Below are 27667 nucleotides of genomic sequence, written 5' to 3' on the forward strand. Positions count from 1 at the left end.
CCTGCCCGGGACCTGCCGCCCAGAACATGGCACATGTAAGCTCCCTATCATTGGGGCGGAGGGGTGGGGTGGTGGTTCAAGTGAACTGAGGTACGATACAGCAGAAATCATTCTAGAAGAGCGACTTCTCATCCGGCGAGCAACCCAGATAAATCTGATCCCCCAACCCCAGATCATGAGGTCCGTGGCCTCCTCGCTGCCCTCCTGGCCGCTTAGGAGAACATGTTGTGAAGAGCCCACAAGGGGTCGTGACGGACAGATGAGAGGCTGTTTGTGAGCCCAGCACCCTCCGTGAGGCGTGGGCCGGCAGGGGACCCTTGTTGGCACTGGGACCTGGCCTGCAGACTGATGGACTAGGGCCAGGCAGGAGAGACGGCTGTGACGGAAGCAGGGGGGTGGCATCTCTTTTCCCCTCCCAGCCGGATGTCTGAGATTCCCCCCTAAACATCAAGGTGCGGGAGACCTGGGGGTCTGCCCCATCCTGACCTCCAGCTGAAGTTGGGCTGAATTCACAAAGCTCTTGGCCAGCTCACCTGCAGAGTAATGTGTTGAAGTTCCCTTTCTCAGGGTCAAAGGCCTGGTTTTCCATGCGAGCGAGGCCGAAGCCGATGGCCAGCACGGCAAGGGTGAGGATGAAGAGGCGGGTGACTCCAAATACGGCCGCCCAGGCGTTGAACCTGCCCGCAGGGAGGTGCAGAAGGTGTGTCAGCCTTTGAGGCCCAAACGGGAAGAGGGTTCAAGGGTGGTCGGGGAGGGTGATTGAGAACTGAGGTGTCCAGAATAAGATGCTCCAGGAAAAAAATAACCCCAGGGCTCCACCTAACCCCAGGGCCCTCCCATCCCACGCCCTGGCCTCAGCATCACTCACAGCTTCTCGTTGTTCTCGTCCGCAAAGTGGCAGAGCCGGGCCGTGTGGAAGAGGAACTCGGTCGAGTACTGCAGCAGGAGCAGGACGAGGCCCAGGCGGCTCAGGCTGCGGAGACACAGGCGAGCCTCACAGTCCCCGTGAAACACCCATCGCCCTGGGGCCCTGCCTCAGCCCGCGATTCAGCTCTGCTCCTTCCAGTCTGCCCCCACACTGAGCCTGGCCTTTCACCTGCTCTGTCTGGGCCCGCTGCCCCACCCGCTCCCCCCCCCCCGGGGACCTGGCTGACTTCACAGCACCCGTCACTCTGCATTCATCACCTGGCCCGGGGTGGGGCCACAGAAAAGGTGCTCACGGCGAGTAGCTGAGCCGTACGCGTGCAGAAATACAGCGGGGGCTAGTGGGAGGGAGTCCCACTGCCCGATTTGTCATCCAAGTCTTCATGGCTAAGAGGCGCACGAAGAAGCAAAACTCAACACAACGTAAGAACACGTGTGAGTGAACTGGCCTCTTAAACCACGAGTTCTCTGGATCCTAAGAATGGTCGAGATCATGACTGAGGGTGGCCCAGGGTCTCCACACAGCCGAGGCTGGCCAGTGGGATCGTGCCCTTGACCGTCGCAAGCCTCATTTCCCAGCCCCGCTCCCACCTCAGGGCCCTGCTCCTGGGGTCCCCTCTCCTGCACAGCCCGCCCCTGCCCAGGTCTCCACCTGCCTGACTCTGCCACTCGCCCCCGCACCAAGTTCCCTCCTCAGAGAGCTCTTCCCACCACAGAGGGGCCACCTCCTCATCCTGCCCACCACAGGAAACTCTTTCCTGACGGACACTCCTTCCCTTCCTTCGAGCGGTCCTCCTGTGCACCCTCAGCCCATCCTCGCCTCACTGCTGGGTGACTGCGGGCTGGCTTGCTCAGACCTGCCCTGCACGCAGCACCAAGAGCAGAGCGGGCCCCACACAGCCTGTGCCCTTCAGAGGCCTGTCCAGGCACGGATGCTGCTCCCAGCCTCCAGAGAGGAGAGCGGACCTGGGTCTGGGTTGCCCTGTTTGGTCATTCTCACAGCAGGCCTGTAGCGCAGACCCAGGAGACCCCAGGGCCGGCACCCCCGGGGCACCTGAGAAGGTTACACAGCGCATTGCTTTCCTGTCCTGCTAAAAAACCCAGCCTGAGAAAACTCCAAACTAGAAGACACATCCTGCCCAGCAGTGATTCTCTTCACTACAGACACACTCGGGGTGACGGCCACGCTTCTGACCTCAGGACAGCCAAGCAGTGCCTACTCTACGCTTCACTGCAGACCCAAGGGAAGTCCAGGGTCACGAGCTCTGGCAGCGCCCCCACCTGGACGCGTGGGGCGGGAGCCCCGCTCAGGCTGCCGGCAGCCTGCAACGCCCCGGGTTGGCAGCGGTATGCCTCAGATCCCTCCCAGCTCTGTCTCGGGTTGAGGCGGTCACTCCTCTGGGTTCCCGTGGCAGGTGGTCCACGTGGTAGCACAGTGTTCATCCCACTTATCTTTGTAGTTTTCTCTCCTACTCGTCGGAGAAAAAGTCCGGTAAACATAAAGCAACCATCCACTGTCCATCTAAGTGTTCCCAGGTGTCAGCATGGTGCTTGGCACACCGAGTGTCTGATCAGTGCCTCCTGATTGAATGACGGTGTGGAGAGGGGCACAAACGTAAACGGGCGGGGAGACCTGGCCCACTCTGGGTCCCACTCACTTTAAGAGGTATGCGCCTGCTATGTGGACCAAGTACAGGCAGATGTACTGGAGCTGCCGCGGGATCTCCTCCTGCAAGAGAGAGACACAGATGGCACATGTGCCGACTCCCTGAGACGCAGGAGCAGGGGAAGAAGGCGCAGGCGGAGCTGCAGAGCAGGCAGGAGGGGTGCAGAGCGATGCTGCTCTAACACAGGCAGACGGGTGCCCCCAGAGACCCGTGCACCAGGCTGTACAAAGTCCAAAGGTAACTCGACGGTCAGAGGGCGGGCCTGGGTTGAAAAAGGAGAGACAGGGACTGGGGAACAAGGGCTTTTGGAAAAAAGTCAGAGAGAGATTACAAAAAAAAAACTCTGTGGAAAAGGCAAAGACCTCTCCATCAGCTCCCCTGAAGATGAGTCAGGTTTCCCCCAGAGTCGCACATCCTCTGGGGGAGGAAGAGGCTGATCTGGCAGTGTCCCCCCCGCCAACAATCCTGGAGGATGTCAGGGAGACTCTGACAGGCGCTTGCTCAGCATCTCACCCAACACACACCCATCTCCACCCCCCATGAGTGGGTAGCCAGAGAGAGGAACAGCAGGAAGGTGGGGGGACAGGTGGTATCAGAGAGGGGCGGCGAGTACTCACCTTCCGTACCTTCTGGAAGTAGAGCTCGGGAAGTGCATGCAGCCAGTAGGCAAGCTGGCACAGGTAGAAGAACTTCACCTGGAAGCTGGAGACAAGGGGGCCAGTCACCCAGAGGGATGGAGAGAATTCCCTGCCAGGGCGGGCGGGGGCAGGCTGTGTGAGGAGCTGGGCTGAGGGAGGGGCGGGTGGGGGAGAGCTGGGTTGCAGGGAGTGGGGGCGGGCAGCTGGCATGCACTAGATCCCTGGGCCAGGACACTGCTCCACATGTGGAGGGACACAGGAAGCCCATGAAAAGACACAAGAAGGATGAAAAGAGCAGAGGACGGGGGTCTTCAGCCCAGAGGAGGAAAGGCTAAGGAGAGGCCTGATTCCAGAGCCCTGTCAGGGAGGAGGTAGTGGGCAGCGGGTATGTGCCAAGGAAGGCAGGGGTCTCAGCCACAGAGGGTGGATCTAACTCTGCTAAGTCTCTGGGGTTGCCGTTCTAAGGATCTTAGGAGAGTCTGAGAGTCGTCTCGGGGGCATGCGGGCCCAGCTTTGCCCTCTTGGTATCCCATCGGAGCAGGAGAGGAGGGGGTGCTGCCCAGAGAGACACAGGTGTGGATGTGAGCAGGTGCCAGGAGGCGCAGCCCACGGAGCTCCAGGCAGTGGCTCTGCTTCCCGCTCCCTCCCGGCAGTTTAGGAACCCGCTACAGACCCAACACTTGCGGCCCCTACCCTTGAAATTCACATTTGAAATCCTAACCCCGCAGCGACAGGGTACCAGGACGTGGGACCTCTGGGAGGTGATGAGGGCACAGGGGTGGACCCTCCTGAGTGGGATTAGGGCCCTGGTGACAGAGGCCCTTCTCCGCTTCTGCACGTGAGGAAGATGCCATCTGTGAAGCAGGAAGCGGCCTCAGCAGACGCTAGGTCTGCCAGCCTCCAGAACTGCAAGGAAGGACTGTCTGGGGTTTATAAGCCCCTGGACCCCTGCCATCTGTGGTGCTCCCTGAGGGCAGCCGGGTGGAGACCCTGCATGGACCCCTGCCATCTGTGGTGCTCCCTGAGGGCAGCCGGGCGGAGATCCTGCATGGACCCCTGCCATCTGTGGTGCTCCCTGAGGGCAGCCGGGCGGAGATCCTGCATGGACCCCTGCCATCTGTGGTGCTCCCTGAGGGCAGCCGGGCGGAGACCCTACATGGACCCCTACCATCTGTGGTGCTCCCTGAGGGCAGCCGGGCGGAGACCCTACATGGACCCCTGCCATCTGTGGTGCTCCCTGAGGGCAGCCGGGCGGAGATCCTACATGGACCCCTGCCATCTGTGGTGCTCCCTGAGGGCAGCCGGGCGGAGATCCTGCATGGACCCCTGCCATCTGTGGTGCTCCCTGAGGGTAGCCGGGCGGAGATCCTGCATGGACCCCTGCCATCTGTGGTGCTCCCTGAGGGCAGCCGGGCGGAGACCCTACATGGACCCCTGCCATCTGTGGTGCTCCCTGAGGGCAGCCGGGCGGAGACCCTGCACCTGAGCTCCTGCAGGAAGCACCCGCGAGCACTGGGGGAGGCAGCAGCTCCCAGACTGGCCTCCACGACACTGGCCCCAGAAGGCTTGGGGGCGTCTGGTCTTCATGCCCACTGGCCCATGTTCTGGCCAGTCTGGGGCGAGAAGCTGGCACACCCAGCCCGCTCCTCCCTGGGGACAGAACGTGACAATACTCACGGGAGGTACACATGTGGGTAGTCTTCCCAGAGGCTCCTCGGGTTTGTTAAGTATCCTTCCTGTCATGGGCAGAATGAGACCGCGTTTAGAGACGTGACCGCGAGGCCAGCAGGGACCCGGGGCAGGCCCGGGGGTCAGGGGTCACAGACACACCTAGTCCCCAGATGCCAGAACGAGGAGGTGATGGAAAACGTGAACACGGAGGCCCTCTGGCACTTGGCCGGTCTCTTTATTATAAAAAAGAGTCATGATGCAGGAGGAACAGCCCTGCTCTGGGGTCTGACTTGACTGAAGACCCGAGTCTGACTGCAGGTCTGACCCTGACTGGCCGCATCCTCCGAGCAAGTTTGTCTCCCTCAGCTTCAGCTGGCTTGTCTGTAAAATGAGGATAAAAATACCCTCCCAGAGTTATTGTTAGAAATAAATGTGACAGTTTATGTTTATGTGACAGTGTCGAGTATTATGCCTGGCATGCAGGCACTCAGGAAATGCTTGCAGGGTGAATAAGCAGATCAACTCCAGAATCACCGTCCACTGGAAAAATGAAAAGCCTCCTCTGGTTTTTCACAACGCTGTGAGCAAAAACAACAGCAGGACCCCACAGGCCTCCCCACCGGTGGCCCGTGTGACACTCATCGCACAGTGCAGTCCCTGTCCTGGCGCCAGGACACCACAGGCCTTCTTTTCTGGCCTTTTTTTTTTTTTCCTGGTTCTTTTCTAGCCCTTCTTTGCATCTCCAGCATCTAGCCCAGGGCCTCTTATAGAGTAAGGGGGAGGCAACCTGAAAACCCTCCGATCAGAAGACACCTGGACATGCTGCATGAAATCTAACAAATGTTCTTTCAGATGCAAAGCTGAGCTCACAATAAGAAAGGCAAAACCCCTAGGGCCCAGGAGGGCAGAGCAGGGGGCAGAGGCTGTGGGACCAGGGCATATGTACCCACATGGGGACAGGAAGACCCTCAAAAGGCTACCACTCCAGAGGAAGGGGAGACTAGAAAGGATCTGACAAAGAACAGAGGGAGAAGAGGTCGGTGTCTGCTCACCCTCGGCTCAGTATGGGAACAAAAAAATATGACCTCCTGAACATCTGTAACCTCAGATTCACTTTCACATGGGTTTGGAGCGCACATGGACATCACCTGTGTGTCCAGGAGTCCCCACCTAAGAACTCAGCATTGGCGGTACTGTGGGCCAGTGAGACCACTGGGACATACTCCTGTCCAAGGAAATACAGGGTTCTGACATGCAAAGCCTTGCTAAAGATGACTTTATTATCCAGGATCACAAAACATACAAGGAAACAACCCACCAAGAGCGAGGAGGCCAACGGGATGCTCAAAGAGGACAGAGGAGGTGATGGCAGCCTGACCTCCTTTTAGAGACAGGGAAAGGAAGGAGCCCCAGAAACAAGGTGGTTTCTCAGCAGTACAACTGAAATCTGAGCTGCATCCCCAGCCTCCTGGTCCCGGTACCCCAGGCCTGGTTGCCCGGTCCGTCAGAAAGAAACCACGCTAGTGGCTTGGATGAGGAGGCCGAGAGTTTCAGATGTTCCCACCAGGACCAAGGAGCAGGCTGTGCTGGGGGGAGGAGGCCCAGTGGCTCACAGGGGACCTCCAGGTGGCTACAGGAGCCTCAGCCTTATTTCCACGGGAGGGCCAGTCTACCCCCACTTGAGTCACTAAACACCTGAGGACATTTCAGGTATGGCCCATGGCCCCAAACCCACGACCGGGGCCTCATTAACACAGCTTCCCAACTGACTGAGTGCCCTCAGGCCCAGGCCCAGGCCCAGGGCAGCCATGGTCTCCCCCAAGCCCTTCCGGCCTCATTCCATCTTCCTCCTCACAGTCCGACAGCGGTGGGAGGCTCCGGGGCGAGCTGGGTGAAGAGAGGGCTCTTCTGCGTTGAGGCCACCCCTCGCTGCCACCCACACGCCACCTGCATCAGACACCAACCCTGGGCACAGAGGGTCACAGCCTTCCACTCTTGCTTCCAAGAAACCAGAGCAGGCAGGACGTTCCTTCCTAGAAGAAGCACCAATGCACTTAAGGAGGAAAATGGTACTTCGAAGACTCAGGTGGGAGAATTGCTGCCAAAAAAAAAAAAACCACTGGCCAAGAAAAGCAGCACCAACAGAAATCTAAAGCCCAGAGAATCCTGGGATATTAAACAGGGACCTTCCCGGCTTGGCCCTTCATTTAGGAGACAAAGAAGTCAGAACTGTGAAGCCAACCGACGGCAGAGAAAACGCCCCAGAACAATGCTGCCTGCCTGCGCAGGGCAGGAGGGAGGCGCACGGGGCAGCCGGAGGAAGAATGACTCACTGCTCTGAGAACAGTCTTTTCTAGACCTCGGGCCAGGCAGCCGCCCAGGGGGGCCCAGGCCGGGACCCTTGGAGCTCCACATGGAGTGTGGGCTCGCCGCCCCCAGATCTCCCTGCCGCCGGGTATGCCATCTGGGGGCCTTTGGGGTCCTCTGTTCCTTCCTGGTTCTACAAATCAACTAGGCAGCAAGGAGGCCCGCTGAGCCGCCACACTCCCTCCCCTCCCCCACAGCCAGAAAGCACCAGCGGAAGAGGAGCACCCAGTCCTGATATGGCCAGCTGCTCCCTGGACCCACTGGTCCTTCAGGAACACCTCTGCGGAGGTTCCGCTCCAGGCAGTCTGTCTGTCAGGAGGCAGCAGCCCTGACCTGCACACTTGCACCGAAGTTGCTCCAGGGCAAGGCTCCCGCTGAGCGCCCAGCTGCAGCCCTACACTAGGAAGGGAGGCGTCCCTGGGAAGCCAGGCAGGGGACCAGGCGCCCACCCAGCCTGATTTCCGCAGTAGAGTTCTGTTTCTTTGCCCTGAACGATGAACAGTAGTTGGGCTAGATTAAAGGTAGGAGGTTGACATTCTTATTAATGTTCAGTTGGCCCATCCACAACCCCATCACCCTGCCTACATCAATGCAGAGAGAAATCTGAATCCAATGCCAAGATAAAACTGGTTATTTTGTGGGGGAGGGATTTAGGGTCAGTTTTTACTCTCTTTTTATAAACTTTTATGTATGGCTCATGTTTGAAAAAAAAAAAGATCTGTGAATTCATAAAAACAAGTGATTGATTACTTTAAAAACTGCTGAAAGCTGGAACAAGAAGATACATTTGCAGTTTATTCCCTGTCACAATATTGAGAGAGCACTCTGTACATGCTGTACATGCTGCGAACACACCGAGAACTGAACTCAGGGGCCAGCTGTGAGCACAATTCTGGGAGCAGTCCTAGGCAGAAGCAGGCAGCAGAGAACACCCGTTAACAAGCAAACACCAGAGTAGAGGGCAGAGTGCAGCAGATACAAGAGGAGGGGCGTTCTCTGCGGAGGTGACATTTAGGTGGAGAGTTGGAAGGCATGGGATGTCAGGGGATGGAGCGCTGCCTGCGAAGCCCAGGAGGCAGGAAGGCCAGGAGAGTTAGAGGAACGGTGGGGGCTGGGGCGAGTGAGAAAAGATGGATAAGGCTGGCCCAGAGCTCAGGAAAAAGCACAATTTCTCTACAAGTGGGACAGCGGCTTTGAAAGCAGGGGGTGCATGACGTGGTTTACACTCTGTGAAGATCTGTCTGGCTGGGCAGACAATGGATAGGGGTGGGTGGATGGATACAGGAGTGGAAACAGCCTCCTTCCACAAGTGGTCCAGCAAGGATGATGGTGGCCTAGATTACAGATCAGGCTGCCCAGCTGTAGCACTCGTGATGCCCAGGCCAGACTGGGCTTTGCTGTGGAAACTCTCCTCTGCACTGCAGGACACTCAGCTCATCGCTGGCCTCGACCCCCTAGAGGCCGGAAGCATTCTGTCAAGTGCCCCCTGGAGAGACCCACCGGCCTGGGGGACAGAGATGCAGGCAGAAAGCAGGGGACAGGCCCTCCACGTTCTGGTGGAGGCAGGGGACCTGCTGATGACCTGGCTGGAGAGTGAAAGAGAAGAATTGAGAAAAAGTTCATCATAACAGAAACATACGATTTTAAAACCTAGCTATTTTTACTCCTTTTACATAAGGACCCTCTCTTCTTCAGTCACTTTCACTTGGAATGGCGTGGAGGGAGCACGTGAGGGCTAAGAGCCACGTGGTGGATAAGGACCGGGGTCACTCGAACTTTCCAGGGTCTCTATCTCCAGCTGAGTGGAGGCCTGGCTGTCACCACAGTAAAAGCCTGTTTGGAGTGAACGCAGGAAAGCGCGACCGCTCCAGACTAACGAGCCTCACTTCCAAGCCCTCGACCGGCCCGGGAGAAGCAGGGACTTGGCGTGGAGCCTTGCACACTCTGGAGGGGGTGGGAAATCCCCTGGGTGAGTAGCTGGGTCACAGCTCGGGTGGATGGTGGGGTGAGACTGAAAGGGCAACAGTGATTCAGAGACGAGGCAAGAGCAGTGAGGTATCTGAGGGACCCCAGAGTTGCTCTGCCTCAAGGGAGCTCCAGGTCTCCAGAGGCCGCAGGACCCAAACACCCAGCAGCAGGGAGAGATCTGAGCCCAGCAGTGTGTACACTTCCTGGGGCCGCATCTGCGCTGCACAACAGCAGGGGGGCACTACCCGCACAGACCATACGGAAAGTCCGCCCCAGGGCCTGCTCCGCAGCACAGAGGCCTGGGGCCCTGGGTTTCAAATCCCTAGTGTTCTGTGGTAACAGAAATACAGGCAACATGCTGAAAGACATGCTGAGTCCTGCTTTGAGAACATGGGCCCAGGGTTCAGACCAGAGACAGAGGGGTCCTGAGGATGGGAGAGTGGGCCACTGTGGCTAAAGAAGAGGAAGCGGGGTGAGGGGTCAGGGGAGGCAGGGAAAGAACCTCCTAAAAGATCACAAGGTTGCAGAATCTTCCAAGCCCCCAGCCTGGATTTCTCACAGGATGATTCTAGCTCCTGAGGAAGAGATCTGGTTACAGACAGGAGGTGCTCCAGGCTGTGGTTGGGGAATTAAAAACTTCCTAGCATGACCGGCAACCTCAAAGGACTGTCCACATTCTGCTGTACAAAGGAATTTGGCTGTATCAAAGGTTGCTTAAGAGTCGTATTGTGCAAAGAGGGGAGGCAGGTCAGCTGTCTGCTCCTCCAGGCATTCGTTGGGGGCGGTGCTGACTCTCAGGGGCCTGATGTGCACACAGCAGGGCTGGCCATGCCCTGGAGGCCAACGTGGTGAATCAGAAGCAAAGCCTCAAGTCCTGTCCACTGCGGAGCCATGTGACTGCAGGACCACTGCGAAACCTGAGCTTGGATTTCTTCAATCCATGACCCAGGTGCCAAGGTGAACATAAACCTCAGCTCAAGGGACAGCACAGTGCGGGGGCCCTGGGAGCGGACACGGAGCTACGGAGCTGTACGCTGTCATCACCGTGACATCTTTTGGACCAGATGACGCTCCCTGGCTTCACACAGCTCCTAAACCACTGACCCCTCTTCCACCACGACGCCACGGCTGCCCGGGCCCCGGTCATCACGAGGACCACTCACCGTCACCACCACGTAGAAGCACCAGATCACCGAGCTGAGATGAAAGACGACCAGCTGCCCAGATTCGTTGAACTTGCTGTGCTTGACTTTGGAGAGATGAAGCCGTTTGCTGATTTTCTAAAGAATAGAGAGGGACCTGCGCGTTAATATATAAGTGTATGGATAACGGGCAGGTTTCAAACACCTTTGCTCTCCCCACAAAGGGGCTGAAGCTATGTCGTGTGAGTGTCAAATGTGCACACAGCGTTGAGTTGAAGGCAAGCACTCTGAAAGAGCGGCGAGGTGGATGTTTTTAGCCAAGATGTGAAGGCGACATCCCCGACCCGTGCCGTGTGAGCCCGATGACGCCGTGTCGACACACTTCAGGCAGCTCCCTCCCGTGAATAAACACCACTACTAGGAGGCTGGGGGTTGGGGGGGGACACAGTGTGGTATGGAAGGTCAGCCCCCAGGGAGCCGGAGCCTGCGAAAGGGGAGGACCGAGGCCTCCGAGCTGCGGCCGCTCCACCCGCGCGTCCCCTCAGCCTCCCACCTCCGAGCCCAGACCCGGCACTCACGTCTAGTATGTACTCCTGCACCACGGCATGCAGGATGATGGCGATGAAGATGTAGAACAGGACAGTGACCAGGTCTTTCGGGCCATAGTGGTACTGCACCGTCTCGCCGTCTGCGGAGGCAAGGACAGCCACGTCAGCACCCCCGGCGGAGGAAGTGCTCTGCAACCAGCAACTGAAGGGAGACTGGAGCGGAATGTGCCATCAAGGGCTTCCCTTTGGCTGTGACCTCAGCCTGAGAAGAAAGAGTTTATTCCAGAGAACCCACCCACCGTCTGGACTTGGATCCCGGGAGCACCAGTGGGGAGGGGTAAGGAGAAACCAGCCCATGGCATGCCCTGATTTGGGCAGGAGGGCTTGGTGGCTGCAGCTAGAGGTTGGAGACAACCAGCTTCCATCACTCCCTGGCTGTGTGACTACAGAAAAGTGACCAACCTCTCTGAGCCATAATCGCCTCCTCTGTAAAAACAGGACCGCAGATTATAGACTTCATTGAGGAAGCACGGGGTGGGGTTCAGAGTGTGGACTCAGAAACCTGAGCTTGTATCAAAACTGTCATTTATCTCCTCCCTCTTTTTGCTTTATGGCCACACTGTGCAGCTCGCAGGATCTCAGTTCCTGACCCCAGGCGATGGCAGCGAAAGCCGGGAGTCCTAACCTCTAGGCCACCAGGAAACCCACTCCTCCTCCTCAAAAAAAAAAAAAAAAAAATCTGAAGTATAGGTGACTTATAACATTGTTTTGGTTTTAGGTACACAGCAAAGTGATTCAGTTATATATAATTTTTTTCAGATTATGTTCCAGTATTGGTTATCACAGACACCGAATAGCTTCCCTGTGCTATATGTAATTCCTTGTTGCTTGTCTATTTTATATATAGTATTGCACATCTGTTAATCCTATCTGTCAATCCTAACTTCTCCCTCCCCCTATCTTCCCCTTTGGTAACTATAAGCTTGATTTCCATGTCTGTCTGTTTCTGTTTTGTAAATAGATTTATTCATATTATTCTTTTAGATTCCACATATGGGTGACATCATAAAATACTGGTCATTGTCTGACTTACTTTCACTTAGTATGATCATCTCTACGTTCATTCATATTACTACAAACTGCATTATTTCATTCTTTTTACAGCTAATATTCCACTGTATATATATAAAACATCTTTATCCAGAAAAAAAAAAAAAAAAAAAGAGGCAAACTATAGTTTGAAAAGATACAAGCACCTCAATGTTCACAACAGCACTATTTTACAAAAGCCAAGACACGGAGGCAAACCTCAGCGTCCGTCGACAGACGAATGAACAAAGAAAATGTCATTTCTTCCCTATGTAGCTCTGGGGCACCTCTATGTGTGACCTTTCTGGGCCTCAGATTCGTCATCTATAAAATGAGGATAATGGAATTCTTGTACTATAGGGTTTTTGTGAGAATTAGGTGACTTCAAAAAGGCAAAGTGCTTACTTAGAATAATATCTGGTGTATAGGAAGTACTGTACCTGTATCTGCTATTATTTTTGTTGTTGTTTTGGTTGCATGCAAGATGCTTACCAGTGCCTATAAGCATACACTAAAGTTATTAAAAAATAGTATTTAGTAGCGATAAACGAGATGCAATTTCAGATATCTTAAGTCTTGCAAAGCTCTGCTAGTGCAACCACTCCCTCCACGGACAGAGGAGGCTCCTGCCTTCTGTCCAGCTGGCAGACCTGCGGGAGTTCAGGTCCCAGGCCTGGATCCCTGGTGCTCCGTGGCCCTCCCTCCCCCAGGCAGACACACTGGCCACCTCTCCAGCTGTGCTGCCTTCATGCTGAGTCACACACACATGAGTCATCTCTCTCTGCTGGGATGCATTTACCAGAAGGTAGGCCAGGGTGAGTGAGTTTCAGGGTGGCCAGAGCCAAGAAGAGCTGACTGGGTCACTCTGGGAGCCAACCCATGACCCCGCCACCCTGGACTGGGAGAATGTACTGGTGGGCGGTGGAGGGGGTGGGGAGTGGGCTGGGAAGGGGGCAGGAAGACATGAACTTTGAGATCAGACCAGCTTTCCTTTGTCCTCTCCCTCCTTGCTTCCACAAACACCCTACTCTGTGAGAGCCACTGGGCTGATTGCTGAAACATGGAGACAAAAGACACTGCCTTAGTTTTGGAGAGCACAGACCAGTCAGGAGGCTGACAAATAAGTGTACAAAGACCTACAGACAGGCAGACAACCACATGGTACCAAGAGGTAAACACAGCCACACAGGGAGCCAAGGCAGGTGAGGGAGACTCCAGCTGGGGCGGGGGAGGTGGGGCAGCCTGTCAGGATAAATGGGATGAAATAGAAACTTGAGAACAAGCAGGGGTAGGCAGGCGGGGGGCGGCGGGAGGGGGCGGTGGAGCATCCTGGGCAGAGGAGCATCTGCTAAGGATGCAGGGAACGAGGACACATTATTGAGGGCGGCCAGGGTACCACATAAAAGGGTGTGGACATGATCCTGAAGGCAACATGGAAACATCGAAGAATTCAAACTCAACAGGAAAACGCGGAAATTGGGTTTCAGACAGACAGTTCACTCTGGCAGCAGTGCTGCATAAGCATTGGGCCTGGAGGCAGAGGCCAGTGAGACAGGTAAGGAACTCGGGGGACAGGAAGTCAAGTAGAAGAGGAAACAGGGAGGTAGGAGGGCCATCGGTGGCCTAGACCTGTCAGACGAGGTGACTGACCCAGGCAGGGGCTGAGACCCAGGCTGGGAGCTGGGACCCAGGACGGAGGAAGCAAAGAGGCAGGCTTGTGGGTCAGCCTATGCTTCCACCCTTCCATTTGCAAGGCCAGCATCACCCTTTCCCAGCCTTTGTAATGGAGGATCAACGGAGACTAACTAGCTGGCAGCATATTTTGAAACTATAAAATAATACATGCAAAGTTTCACCATCAAGACCAGCCTTATTAGGCAAAATGGGACTCAACCAAAAAAAGCATGGCCCCGGAGTAGCTGAATAACACATGTCAAGGGCTTCCCTGGTGGCCCAGTGGTTAAGAATCCACCTTGCAATGCCAGGGACACCGGTTTGATCACTGGTTGGGGAGGATCCCACATGTTGCAGAGCAACCAAGCCCATGAGCCACAACTACTGAGCCAGTGCTCTCGAGCCTTTGACTGGCAACTGCCAAGCCCTCAGACGGCAACGAAGAGTAACGCCTGACTGCCACAACTAGAGGAAGCCCACGCAGCAACGAAACCCAGCGCAGCCAAAATAAACAAATCTTAAAAAAAAAAAATGTCAACACTTTGGATTATCCATCTTAAAGCCTTTTCAAATTACTTCCATTCATCACTCTATTCACTATGCTTTCAAAGAGACGTGACCAGAGCCCTAAATCCTTCTTGAAACAAGAAGGGATGCGTGGACTAACATCCTTTTACTCCTTTGCTGATAAGAGCTCCATGCGTATTTGCTCACCTACCAATAAACCACAGGCAGGGAGGGCTCCATGCTGGACACTGGGGCATGGCAGGGAAGGAGGTGGGCACGGCCCTGCCCTCTTGCAGCTTAGCACCTACAGACCAAGTTCTCTCTACCCAAAACCAGAGGCCGACAATGACGACAAAAACAAAACAAAAAAACATAATTAGATTGAAAACTGGGCAAAGACTTGCAGCAACATGGAAAGACCCAGAGATGATCATACTGAATGAAGTCAGTCAGACAGAGAAAGACAAACATCATATGATATCACTTATACGTGGAATCCAAAATACGACACAAATGAGCTTATCTATAAAACAGAAACAGACTCGAGACATAGAGAACTTACGCTTACCAAAGGGGAAAGAGGTGGGGGGAGGGGGACGCAGATAAAGCAGGAGTTTGGATTCGCAGATACAAACCACGATACACAAACTAGGAAGACAGGCCCTGCTATATAGCTCAGGGAACTGTATTTAATATCCTGTAATAAATCATAATGGAAAAGAAGTTGTTTTTTTTTTTAATGGGCAAAGGAATAGACATTCCTCCAAAGAGGACATACAAATGGTCAACCGGTATATGGAGACCTTCAACATCACTATCATTAGGGAAATGCAAATCAAAACCACAATAAGGTACTCAAATCCATTAGAATGGCCACAATTGAGAAAAAAGGAATAGGTGTTGGTGAGGGTGTGCACGAATTAGAACCATATTTGTTCACTGTTTTGAGAATGTAAAATGGTGTAGTCACCATCAGAAACAGTATGATGATTCCTTGGAAAATTAAAAATAGAACTACCAGATGATCCAGCAATTCCACTTCTGTACACAGAAGAAAAAGAACTGGAAGCAGGATCTTAATGAAATATCTGTAAACCCCATGTTCACAACACACATCACGACAGCCAAAGGTAGAAACAACCCAATTGTCTATCCACAGATGAACAGAAGAACAAAATCTATGGTCCATACATACAACAGACCACGAACACCATTCAGCCTTAAAAAGGAAGGAAAACCTGTCACATGCTACACAGAGCCTTGAGGGCATCATGCTAAGTGAAATAAGTCAGTCACTAGAAGACAAATATTGCATGATTTCATTACCGAAGGGCCCCAGAGGAGAAACATTCAGAGAAGACAACAAGAATGGTGGTTGCCAGGGACTGGGGCAGGGGAGGGACGTGGGGCTGCTGTTTCATGGATGCAGTTTCAGGTCTGCAGGATGAAGCGTTCTGGAGGTTGCACCAACAGTATGAGTGTGCTTCCTACTACTGAACTGGACGCTCAGAAACGGGTAAGATCGCACATCTCATGATAGGCGTATTTCATAACAACAAAAAACAGCGGCCAGGTGTGATGAGTGCTGCGACCTGGGCAGGAAAGGATCAGGGCAGGGCCCTGGGGAGGAGGCGTCACTGAGGTGTGCTGGTCAGAGCAGAGTGGTCTGGACAGAGGCAACCAGGGAAGATCCTGGTGGGCAGAGGACTGGGTGACCTGGAGAGCAGAGGTGAGCAGGCCGTGCCACACCCCACACCCCTGACAATCATCCAAAGGCAAGCAAAGGTTCTGGAGCACTGAGTCACAGACACCTTTTGTAAAGATCACTCTTCCTGTCAGATGGACGGGTTAAGTGGGCTGGAATAGGACCGGCAGAGCAGTCAGGAGGTGCCCATAGGAGGCCAGGGTTGGGTGCAGGCGTGCCCTCCACTCCGAGGGTGGCAGCGTGATGTCTGAGAAGACAAATCCAGAGAGATGTGGGCAATGGACTCACAAGGACCATCTGGTGGGCTGGCCGTGCAGAACGGTTCTCAAGTTCCCTCTGGAATCTGTCCTCTGGTAGCGCCCACAGTTTCAGAATGCGTCAACCTGCTGTCTGGTTTGGTTCTTGTCCCCATCCACGGCGAAGCAGAGTGGACGAAGAAGCAGAACTCACAGGGTTAAGGGACAGGGCCATTTCTCAGGTCTCCCAGTGTCCCACAGCCCAGCCCGGCCCCCAAAGCCACCTCAGGCCAACAGGACCCCCCTTCATGACCCCCGCCCTGACTGGTGAGAAGCTGATCCTTGGACTTCTTTCTCCTACCACAGAGCAAGGAGCATCACACAAGCACTCATGAGCTGTGCTCTGATTCACCCACAGCATCTCCACTGCTCTCCCCTTATCTGCTACCCTCCTGCCCTTGATTAGAGCAGGAAAGGGGACTGGTTTGGCCCCTTCCGCTCACCACGGAGCTATGGAGGTCTGAAACCCGTGTTTTTTCAGGAGGTTATAAACAAATGGATTTTTCTTTTCTTTTTAAATGTTTGGTTGCTAACAAATTCTTAAAAAATCCCGTCTCTCCCCATGTTAGACCTCTGACCCTTTAAGCAGCATCCCCACCTTGTATGAGCTCTCAAAAAAGAATGGCAATAGTCTGGCAGTGAGCTACTGTGATTTTTTTTTTTATTAAAGTTTAGGTCCTTTTTTTTTTTTTTTTAACTTTTTATCTTGTATTGGGGTATAGCCAATAGATCCCTTTTTAAAAAAAAAAAAAAAAAAAACTTTCTTGGCTTTACTGCATGGCATGTGGGACCTTACTTCCCCGACCAGGGAACTAACCCACATTTCTTACACTGGAAGTGCAGAGTCTTACACTGAACCGCCAGGGAAGTTTCTGAGCTGCTGTGATTTTTAAGAAGAGTATGTTTTGGCACATCTGAGCTCTTAGACCAGAGAGGTGATTCCAACCCAGAGTCACGGCAAAATGCCCGCAGAGACCAGGCGGAGAATGCAATGAGCAAAGTGGTCCAGGCGTCTTCAGGTTAAGTCCTTTCAACCCAGAGTCTGCTGCACTAACAGTCTTCAGGACCACAGAGCTCCCCACTGTTTCTCCTCAGCTGTAGGGCCCCTCTGGTCTGTCTTTCACATTTCCACTTTCAGAGAGAAACAAGTTTAAGAAAAGAGTGACATCCCTTTTAACCTTGCTAGAAGAAAAACAACAATTCAGACTAGGATATGCGGTGGCTGCCAGGCATTCTCGGTGTTGGGGGCACATTAGAGAGGAGTGGCGATTGTGGTGAAGTGCAGAGCGTCTGCCCCGAGGGGGTGAAGGAAGGAGGGGGAAGGCCACTGGAGGGGTGCGGCCCCGTATTTCAAAAGCAGAGAGAGAGGTTCCCTACGTGAAATCATCTGATTTTAAAATGCTGGTGACTAATTCCAAAATTGTAAAAACACTTTATGGGCCAATTACCAAACTGGCCAAAGAAAATACACATATAAGCCAGCTCTGACCACAGGCCACCGATTTACAATCCCCAGCCCAGATGCCTCCTGACACCTCCCAACGTCCATATTCCAAGTCCTCTTCCCGCGCACCACGATGGAGGTCAGTGTATCCCCCAGAGGGGTTAACCTTGCCCAGGAAGAAGCACCTTTAATAATGACCCTCCCTCTATAAGTGACTCATCCTGTCTCCTGTCAAAAGTGGCACTTGCTTTATCTCTGATCACAGTTTAAAAGTGAAGGATAGGGAAGCCTGGTGTGCTGCAGCCCATGGGGTCACAAAGAGCTGGACACGACTTAGCGACTGAACAACAACAGTTTAAAAAGAGAATCAACATGCTCAATAAGAGCCTGGCTGTCCTGACAACCTTGGGTGGAGCCGGCCCTTTCGGGAGCACCCTCTCACCTCCTGCTTTGTTTGCTTCCTATGACTAACAGACATTTTCCCGTTTCCCCTGGTGTCACCTGGAAGCAGCTTCTCCCGCCTGCCTCCACAAGTCCCATCTTGTCTGGATACAGCTGTGCAGTGTCTGACCTCCTCCCAGGGACCTGAGCTGGCCAGTGGCCAGCTACAGCTGATGCCCCATCCGCTCTTTACATCCGCTTAAAGTCCAGGCCCTGCCAGCGAGGGTTCTGCCTTTGTCTGGTGCTTCAAAGAATACCACTGTACAACCTGGATGCCTCTTCTGCTCCCAGCTTCCTTCCTCACCCTTGCAAACCTGGATTTATGAGTTACTTTCTGTTGGTTTCTATGCTTATGGCCAACTGTTTCCCCATTATTCTGAATCTTCTACACAATAAATAAATCCAGAACTCTGACATGAAGAAACACCAAAAGCAAAATCAAGATGCAAATGATGTCTGAGCGGAAAATATTTATAATTCGGATTAGAAACAAAGGTTGATCTTCCAATGTATGAAGAGCTCCTAGAACTTGAGGATGAAAAGATAACAAACCCAACAGAAGAATGGGCAAAGGATTTGAACAGACAATTCACAGAGGAAAAAAACACAGATGGTGCTTTTACATGTAAAAGGATGCTCAACCTCACTGAGAAACGAATTACAGACACAATGAGATACCATCCCACCCATCAGACTGGCATAAATCCAAAACTGGTCTCTAACTCTTGCTGAAGCTATGGGAAACCAGGCTCTCACCCTGCAGTGGGATGCGAAATGGACCACCTCTTTGGAAAGGTGATTTGAAAATTTCCACTGAGATTACAAACCATCAGCCTTTGGATATGGCAATTCCACTTCTGGGAATTTGTCGTATAGCCATATCTGCCATGTTCAAAATGACACCGGCAAAAGGTTGTGCATGGCAGCATGGTTTTTACCCTTACGAAAACAACCCAAGTAGTTTTCATCTCCAGTGCCTGGCTTACAACACCTTATAACACACAGGTGTAAGCCTCCTCAGGGATGCACGCTGCTGCACATCCACCCCAGGGCCAGTGAATCAGAAACTGGGACATGGCCCAGGAATCCATGCTTAATGACAGCAGGGGATCCCAACACATTGTCCATACAGACAATGGAGCCAGTTTACAAAAATCAGGGAGAAATGAAGGGCAAGAACAGGAGAAACTAATCAGAAAACATGACAGCAGATAAGTGGTTGCTTTGGGAGGGGGTGTTCACCGGAGGGGTCTGAGGAAGCTAGGAGGGCTGCCTCCTGACCTGGGGGTGGGTGCATGGCACACACGGATGTAAAAAGTCATCTCACTGTGCCCCCAAGTATGTGCATGCTTTACTGCTGTTCAAACCACCCAGTCTGTGGTACTTCATCATGGCAGCCTTGAAGTGAAGTGAAGAAAAGTGAAGAGAAGTCGCTCAGTCATGTCCGACTCTTTGCAACCCCATGGACTGTAGCCCATCAGGCGCCTCGATCCATGGGATTTTCCAGGCATGAATACTGGAGTGGGTTGCCATTTCCTTCTCCAGGGGATCTTCCCGACTCAGGGATTGAACCCAGATCTCCCGCGTCGTACGCAAACGCTTTACCATCCAAGCTACCAAGGCAGCCTTGGCAAACTTAATATACACACACACTCTCTCTCTCTCCCCCAGGCTGTTCAGAGAATGAAAGAGTCTTCAAAGTCATCATTTTAACTGCAGACTGCACGATTTGTTGCAATATATTTTTCTCCAGTTTCACTGGAGGTAGGAAGACAAGGATATTTTTATGATACAAAAATGTAGCAAAAAATGAGAGAGGCATTAAAGAGAACCTACAAATAAAAGTGAACAGCCTCTGCGTAGTTTTCCTGGTGAACCATTTCTTTCTATAAGGCGGTATAGCTCTGCCTGAAGCCTTCAAGAAATACCACAGGCACACACTCAGCCTCACTGTGGTTCACAAGTCTGAGGCCTGGGCAGAAATTGTGTGGTCCTTGAAGGCGCCTACTGAGGGGACAATGTGAACTGAAAGCCATACAGAAAAAACAACTCAAGATCATACACCAAAAACATGTCTAAAATCTCAGCCTTGTTTTTAACTTGGATAAAAATATCAGGTTCACTGTTTAATTAAGGACAAAAATTATTTCAGTAAAACCTAAGCAAGAAAAAAAAAAAAAAACGATCCTGGCTAGATAGGAGAAAAGATGTGCTCAGGAGAAATGGCCGTGTGGGGGAGGGGAGGCAGCTATTCAAAGATGCTGCCGGCTTGGAGGCTTCAGGCTGGTTAACAATTAGCCACAGCAACTCAGCGGCCCCTGCTTAAACCTCAGGAGCTCCACGTGGCATAAATTCTCTGGGCTGTATGTAACAGGGGGACTGGATAAAAATCAAGTCTAGGCAGGAAAGGGACACACTTCTGGGGGGCTGTTACCTGGGGCTGACCAATGACTGTGCATCCACTTTTCTGCACAACTGTTACACTTAAATAATTAAGTGCTATGATCTGAATGTTGGTGTCGTCCCACCCCCCCCCGCCCCGAGTTCAGTTGGACTCCCAACTCCCAAAGATGATGGTATTAGTGGGTGGAGCCTTTGGGAGGTGTTTAAATCATGAGGGTGCAGCCCTCATGAATGGAATTAGTGCCCTTATGAAAGAGGCTCCAGAGTGCTCCCTTGCCCCTCCCACCACGTGGGGACACAGCAGGAAGCCTGTGACCTGGGAGAGGGGCCTCACCCGACTAGACTGTACCCAGATCTCGGACTCCAGCCTCCAGGACTGGGAGAAGTAAATTTCTGTTGTTTATAAGCCATCTAGTCTGTATTTTGTTACAACAGCCTGAACAGACTAAGAAAGTTTAATAAATTAACAACAACAACAAACAGATTATACCCAGGGCTGGCTATAAACTCCCACGCGTCTTCAGATGCCATCCAATACGGTGAGGGCAGTGAAGACTTGGGTTTATTTTCATTTTCTCTTATTCATACAGATAGGACCTCAGAGCAAAAGGGGATCTTGGCAGCTGTTTGGCCAGAGGGACTAGGATGGAGCCAGCTCTCTGCCAGTCTCGCTGGGCCCCCTGGAGTCACGCCCACCGCCCCATTTGCATTCAGGGGTGTGACAGCCCAGCACCCGCTCTGTCCTTACTGGTGTATCCTTAGGTACTTGCATCATCTCTTTTCCTTGTTGTGAAAGGACGAGGCCAGACTCTGTGAGTCTCAAGTCTCCTGCAGCTGGACAGACCACAGGTCCTGGTTGGGCAGCTTCTGCCTGAAATCAAGCCAGGTTTCCACTTCGAGAGTCACTGTCGCCCACCTGTCTCGTCCCTCTTTGTCTCCCACAAGCTCATCTTACAAACAGGGGCTCAGTTTGGTATGTGACGCCAATCTCCTAAGTACATGATACAAGCACAGGGCTAACTCCTACCGGCTAGCAAGGGAACAAAACACACTCTGAGCCCCGGACAAAGGCTTTCAGCTGAATGAGGCTTTAAAACCATCTGTCTGAGGTTGTTTTGATGGGGCCGTGTGTCTCGCCCTGGGAGGGCTGTGAGAACAAGGGCCACACTGTGGTGCGGGGAGGGACCCCGGGGGGTCCCTGGGCTTTTCATCTCCAGCTGTTAAATGCTATGTGGCAGCTGGTGGTGATAAAACCACCGGGACCAACAGGGAATGGTCCTTGTCCTCCTTCCTCACTGTGAAACCAGCCCTTCTCCGGAACAGGCCCTGCACACCCAGCCTTCTCTCTCCAGGTGTCAGGAATACCTAGGTGCCCTTGACTCCTGCAGAGTGGCAGCCCCAGCTCAAAACCAAATCCACCCAACAACAGTAACCCCTCGCCTCCACTCCTCAGACTAAAAACAGTTCTAGAAAAGCCAAAATTGGACGAGAACAGAAAGATGCAAATGAGTTCCTGGATTTAGGGGGTTTCCCTCCCTGAACTTGGGGGCTGGAAGCACAGGGTCCTCTGAAAGCCTACTTAGTGGGTTCCACCCAGAGCACGGGGAGCAGCACTTCAGACACCTGGAGGTCTCGTTACCATGAGGGATCCAAGGCAGAAGTCTTCGGTGGGGCCTGGAGTCTGTGTTTCTAACCGATTTCCAGATGGTGCAGGTCTGTGACAATCTGGGGAGTGAGTGCCTCCTGGATCCCTGTCTTCAGGAGGTGCTGGGTGGACACAGTGACCATCACCCTCAACTTGACAGATGGTGATGGAGACCCTGACACCGCCTGGTTTGCCCAAGACAGCTCAGCAAACTCCTGGAACAACTCAAAAGAAGCTGCTACATTTCAGCCTGTGTGGGGTCCCCTGTTCTACATCAGAAGGGGGAGTCAGGAAGCCACAAGTCTGTCTGTGGCGGGACTCAAGCCTCTGCTCTTTGCTGACCTTTTACAGTCTATATACTTCTGGCCGTAATACCAGATACTGTGGGGTATTTGAATCAGAAAGACTCTGATGGTTAAGACCAGAAACATGACATTTTATTCCTTGCCAAAGCTGGGTGTATGGTTGCAGATAAAATACACGATGGTCAGTTAAACTTGAATTCCAGATAAACAAAGACTACTTTTCTAGTATAATTATGCCCCATATATACTTTGAGATATACTTACACTGGAAAAAAAAAGTAGTAATTCTCTGAAATGCCAAGTTAACAGATAGTCCTGGATTTTTATTCGCAAAGTCTGGCAACCCTAACAGGTGGGAATGATGTGACAAGAACACTTCATCACTGTTGACCTTAAAGAAAACCCCAGGGACACTGACACTGTCCCAGGATGCACAACTTCTGACTGCAAGGTCTGTGCCATCTTCTTTTTTAGTTTATTTCTCTGAATGGAACTTAATCTTCTTAGCTAGCTTAATATAATATGACAGAGTCATGCATTTATTAGCCAGCATTATGAGTTGAATGGAGCAAAACTCCTGTGAAATCCAAATTCCCAGCATCTCAGACCATGAGCTCCTTTGGAGTCAGAGTTATTGCAGATGTAAATAGTTGAGATGGGACCATAATGGAGTAGAATGTGTTCTAATCTGATACGACTGACGTCCTTACAGAAAGAGAAACTGGATGCAGAGATGGCCGCAAACACAAAGACTGGTGTCCCGCTGGTCCACGCCAGGGAGCACAGCCCTGCTGACACCTTGATCTTACCCTTTTACAGTGCGTTACATTTCTGTTGCTTAAGCCACTCAGCTTGCAATACGTTGCTGTCACCGCTGGCCTATAAACACATGCTGGGAGCTGGAAAGAAGAGAGGTGAGCGAGGAAAGGAAGCTGGGAAGAAACTCCTCAGCGTTCCCACCGGCCGTTTCCTGTAGAACCTGAACACCTCCGCCAAGGGAGGCTAGGGATTTAGAAATAGCAGGCCGGTTATATGAAAACCATCGCTGCTCTCCTAAAATCCACAGGTTAAACACTGATTTGAACAAGTCCCAAGCCACTGAAAGAAGAAACCTTAGAAATCAGAACTGACCCTGGTTCTACAAATAGGACTCATCCTCAAGAAGCTGCAGGCTGGAAGAGATGTGAGCCGGAGGGTTTTTAAGTTGTTTTTTTTTTAATTTTTATTTTGATGGCCCATGGCTTTAGTTGACCCCGCAGCATGTGGAATCTTAGTTCCCTGACCAGGGATCAAACCTGAATCCCTGCATTGGAAGGTGGATTCTTAACCCGTGGACCACGAGGGAAGTCCCAAAGGGGCGTGTGGTGGTAGTTTAGTCACCAAATAGTGTCCGACTCTTACGACCCCATGGACTGTAGCCCGCCAGGCTCCTCTGTCCATGGGATTCTCCAGGCAAGAATACTGGAGTGGGTTGCCACTGGTATGGGGTTTAAATCCGCAGCTTCAAGGGCCCTCTGCCCTGGGTTGTGAACTGCTTCTTTTCGGTGAGAAGTTGGCCCTCCTCCACAACTTACAAACCAAATACCACCACACTGGTCTGGTGATCAAGGAGTTCAAAGCAAAATTAAGCAGGCTGCTCTAACTGCACTGTCTCTCTGGGTGATTTGCCAGTCTTATTTTGAACAGCCCCAGTGGCAAGATTTAAACAAAAGCCAGGCTCTTTAGCAATACTTTATCTCCTCTGTCAGTACATCCCTCCACCTCTACCCAGGCCTTATTGTCGCCTGGATGGGGATTCCAAGACACAATTCAATAGCCCCACCTGAGAAAATTGCCAAACTTCACTGGCTCCAGACACACTGGCCTTGGTTCAGTTACTAGAACATGCCGAGGTGTCTGTGCCTCACCTGGGGACTTTGTGCATGCCAATCCGTGTCTGGAATGTTCCTTCTTCTGCACATACCCCCCTCCCCAACCCCTTTCACACCAGCTGTTTCCCAGAAGTTCAAACAGCAGTTTCCCAGAAACATCTGGCAATCACCCTTTGATGTTTCCTTATCGCACAACCTGTATGCTCCTTTCGACACCCATATCACAGCTGTAATTGTTTATTGTTTGCTGTGTAGTATCTATTCCCTCCCTAATAAACGGTTAAGTTCCATGAGTCAGAGATCAGACGTGTTTCATGAATTGCTCTACAGTCCGGGCCTGGCACACGGCAGGCACACAAATATTTGTCTGGATTAATCAATTAACTAATTAGTTAAAACAAACAAATGAGGGCAGGATAGGAAGCGCCTCCTGCTCAGACGCTCTGGGTCTGGCCCTGGAGCAGGAAGCCTCGCTTGTTACCCTTGCTGTGAAAAGGGACGCTTCTAGGATATCACTTGTCGCCTAATTTCAAAGTTTCAGACTGAAACAATCAATCCCCTGGTCATGATCGGGCTTTACAAACAGGCCCTTCCTACAATAAAGCCACGTCCCACTCATATGTGCTTCAGCCACTGTGGTCCCCAGGACGGTACATTCTCCCAGTAATGAACAAAGCAAGGCTGGGCTAGGATCTGGCAGGCAGCCCCTCTAAGTCGATTTTGGGCAGAAATGTAAAGAAAGTCCAGGCACCACCTCTGACAGGTGCATATCTCTTTGCTGTATCTCTTTGGCTTAGTTGCTAGGTCGTGTCCAACTGTTGTTGTTTAGTTGCTAAGTCGTGCTGGACTCATTGTAACCCCATGGACTGTAGTCCACCAAGCTCCTCTGTCCGTGGAATTTTCCAGGCAAGAATACTGGAGTAGGTTGCCATTTCCCTCCCCAGGGGATCTTCTTGAACCAAGGATTGAACCTGTGTCTCCTGCATTACAGACGGATTCTTTACCACTGCACGAGCAGGGAAGCCCCTGGGTATCTCTTTACAAATTAATAAACTGGCATTCTGATGTTTTTAAAAAGCCTATGCATGTGGGCTTCCCTCGTAGCTCAGATGGTAAAGAATCCACCTGCAATCAAGGAGACCCTGGTTTGATTCCTGGGTCAGGAAGATCCGCTGGAGAAGGGATAGGCTACCCACTCCAGTATTCTCGGACTTCCCTTGTAGCTCAGCTGGTAAAGAATCCGTCTGCAGTGTGGGAGACCTGGGTTGGGAAGATCCCCTAGAGAAGGGAAAGGCTACCCACTCCAATATTCTGGCCTGGAATTCTATACAGTCCATGGGGTCGCAAAGAGTCAGACACAACTGAGTGACTCTCAAAAAAAAAAAAAAAAGCATTTGATGCTATCTATAAAAAACATGATTTATGGGTCATAAGAATTAGATGCCTGAGGGTATTTGGGCAATACATATATAAAACCTTTATAATGTACATACTACTTGACCCAGAAATTCCAGTAATAGGAATTTATCCAAAAAAAAAAAAAAAAATCATGAATGCAGGAAGTCACAAGAATGTTTACAGTAGCACTATAAGAACTGGGAACTTAAATATCCAACAATGTATGACTGAATACATAACTGTGGTAATCCTTATTAATAACTTTTTTTTAGTTTTTGCAAACGCCTAATTGAATGGAAGAATAATGAATGACTAGGGAAGAGGTTCATCATATGCTAACAGCAGAAAAGTGGGTTATATGAATCAAGATTACAAAATGTTAACTGTAGTCTTTGGGTGGTAGAGTCATGTATGATTTTTATCTTATGTTTACCTGTATTTTATAAGTTTCCTGTGAGAGTCATAAATGTACTTTGGAAACCATTTAAAACTAAATTGTAACCAATCACACACAAAAAAATACTATACGACTCTACTTATAGGAGGCCCTAGAAGAGTCAAATTTATAGCGACAGAAAGTAGAGTGGTAGGGGGCAGGGGTGGGGCAGGGGAGAATGGTGAGTCACTTAAGAGCTACAGAGCTCCGTTTTGCAAGATGAAACAGTCCTAGAGATGGATGGATGGTGGTGAAGGAACTTCATACCACTGAACTGGTACACTTTAAAATAACTAAGATGGTAAATGACATGTGTATTTTATCCCAATTTTTTAAAAAACCAAAATACTTTTAAAAATGTTAAATGCATAAATCATAAGTATAGCTGGGTCCAGAGTTGTCCTAGTTATTACAATTTTCAAGAGACATAGGTACATAAGGCCGAATTTGACCCTGGACCACATGGCAAGGAGCAAGATGGTCTGTGAGCCCACCAGGCTGGCATGTGCCTTGGGACGAGCTGGCCGTGCCATTTCCTGTCTCTTCCGTCATGAGTATGGTGTTTTCTCCCTCTCCAACCAGCTCTGATTCTAGATGAAGGGCTGAGTAAGCCGTCCCCAGGGTGTGACTTCCCCTAGAGCCTAGCTACAGGGACTGCAGGGGCAGGCGAGTCTGGGAGAGACGCCAGCCATGTCCTGCAGAGGCCACGGTTTAAGAGTTTTGCCCCCAAAGCCCTTCAGGTAGCCTCTGGTGGAGCCAGGCCAAGAAAGAAATCTTACCTCCATGTCCAGACAACTCACCACCTCACTGCAGGATGAGGAGGGAGGACTAGATTCAGGGAAGAACGTGTCCCCCTTTATTCACCAGGAGGGCCCCAGAGATGCCCACCCAGTTCCTGGAGGTGGACCTCAGAACCCCAAGCTTGCAGAGCCCCTGGCTGAGCACTGCATGTGGCCGACACCTTTTCAGCAACAGGAAGTGGGATGCTGAGTCTAGATATCCAAAATGATCATACATGGCACAGGAAAAGGAAGTTTTCCAAGAACTTTGGGGTTAACAGGGCCCGAGAAAGATAGAGACCAGTACTTTCCTTACCTGCTGTAGGCATGCTAACATTGTACTGAGGTAAGATAAATAGGAAGGCAGTCTTGGCGGTGACCTGTGAAACAGAGGGAAAAGTTCCAAGTTAGCTTCTTGGCCACATTTAAAAAAAAAAAACAAACAAAAACCAACCAGCAAAGCCTGCGACCAGCCCTGGAGTCCATGCCTTTCACATTCTCAGACCCACAGGCCTCTCCAATGAAGGGTTTCACCTGGAGCTGAGTTAGCAACGTTGGTTTTTCTTCCGTATTTTCTTTAATGGCATCCCTCCCAATACCTGTACTGAAAACAAACGAAACCACCCCAAGTCCTGGATGGTATCTAGACTGGTGCTCGCTGCAGACAGAATGCGACAAGGTGTGCTCCACCCACCGGCAGAGAGCTCAAAGGCAAAGGATACACATTTGTCTGTGCATCATTCATTCAT

General features: G+C 51.7%; 1 protein-coding gene across 2 annotated transcripts in view; it reads right to left on the reverse strand.

Annotated features, from left to right (window-relative positions):
• TRAM2 (translocation associated membrane protein 2) overlaps positions 1 to 27667 on the reverse strand; it is a 65021-nt gene that overhangs the window by 1739 nt on the left and 35615 nt on the right. For both annotated transcript variants that reach the window (NM_001193150.1, XM_059880433.1), the window contains exons 2-9: positions 27235 to 27298; positions 10956 to 11065; positions 10399 to 10515; positions 4907 to 4965; positions 3209 to 3293; positions 2583 to 2653; positions 869 to 973; positions 534 to 677 (exon numbers count right to left, since the gene is read on the reverse strand). In NM_001193150.1, coding sequence (NP_001180079.1) covers positions 534 to 677; positions 869 to 973; positions 2583 to 2653; positions 3209 to 3293; positions 4907 to 4965; positions 10399 to 10515; positions 10956 to 11065; positions 27235 to 27298 — 755 coding nt within the window. The remainder of the gene's footprint in view (positions 1 to 533; positions 678 to 868; positions 974 to 2582; positions 2654 to 3208; positions 3294 to 4906; positions 4966 to 10398; positions 10516 to 10955; positions 11066 to 27234; positions 27299 to 27667) is intronic.

Source organism: Bos taurus, chromosome 23 (genome assembly GCF_002263795.3).
Source record: "Bos taurus isolate L1 Dominette 01449 registration number 42190680 breed Hereford chromosome 23, ARS-UCD2.0, whole genome shotgun sequence".
NCBI classification, from domain to species: Eukaryota; Metazoa; Chordata; class Mammalia; order Artiodactyla; family Bovidae; genus Bos; species Bos taurus.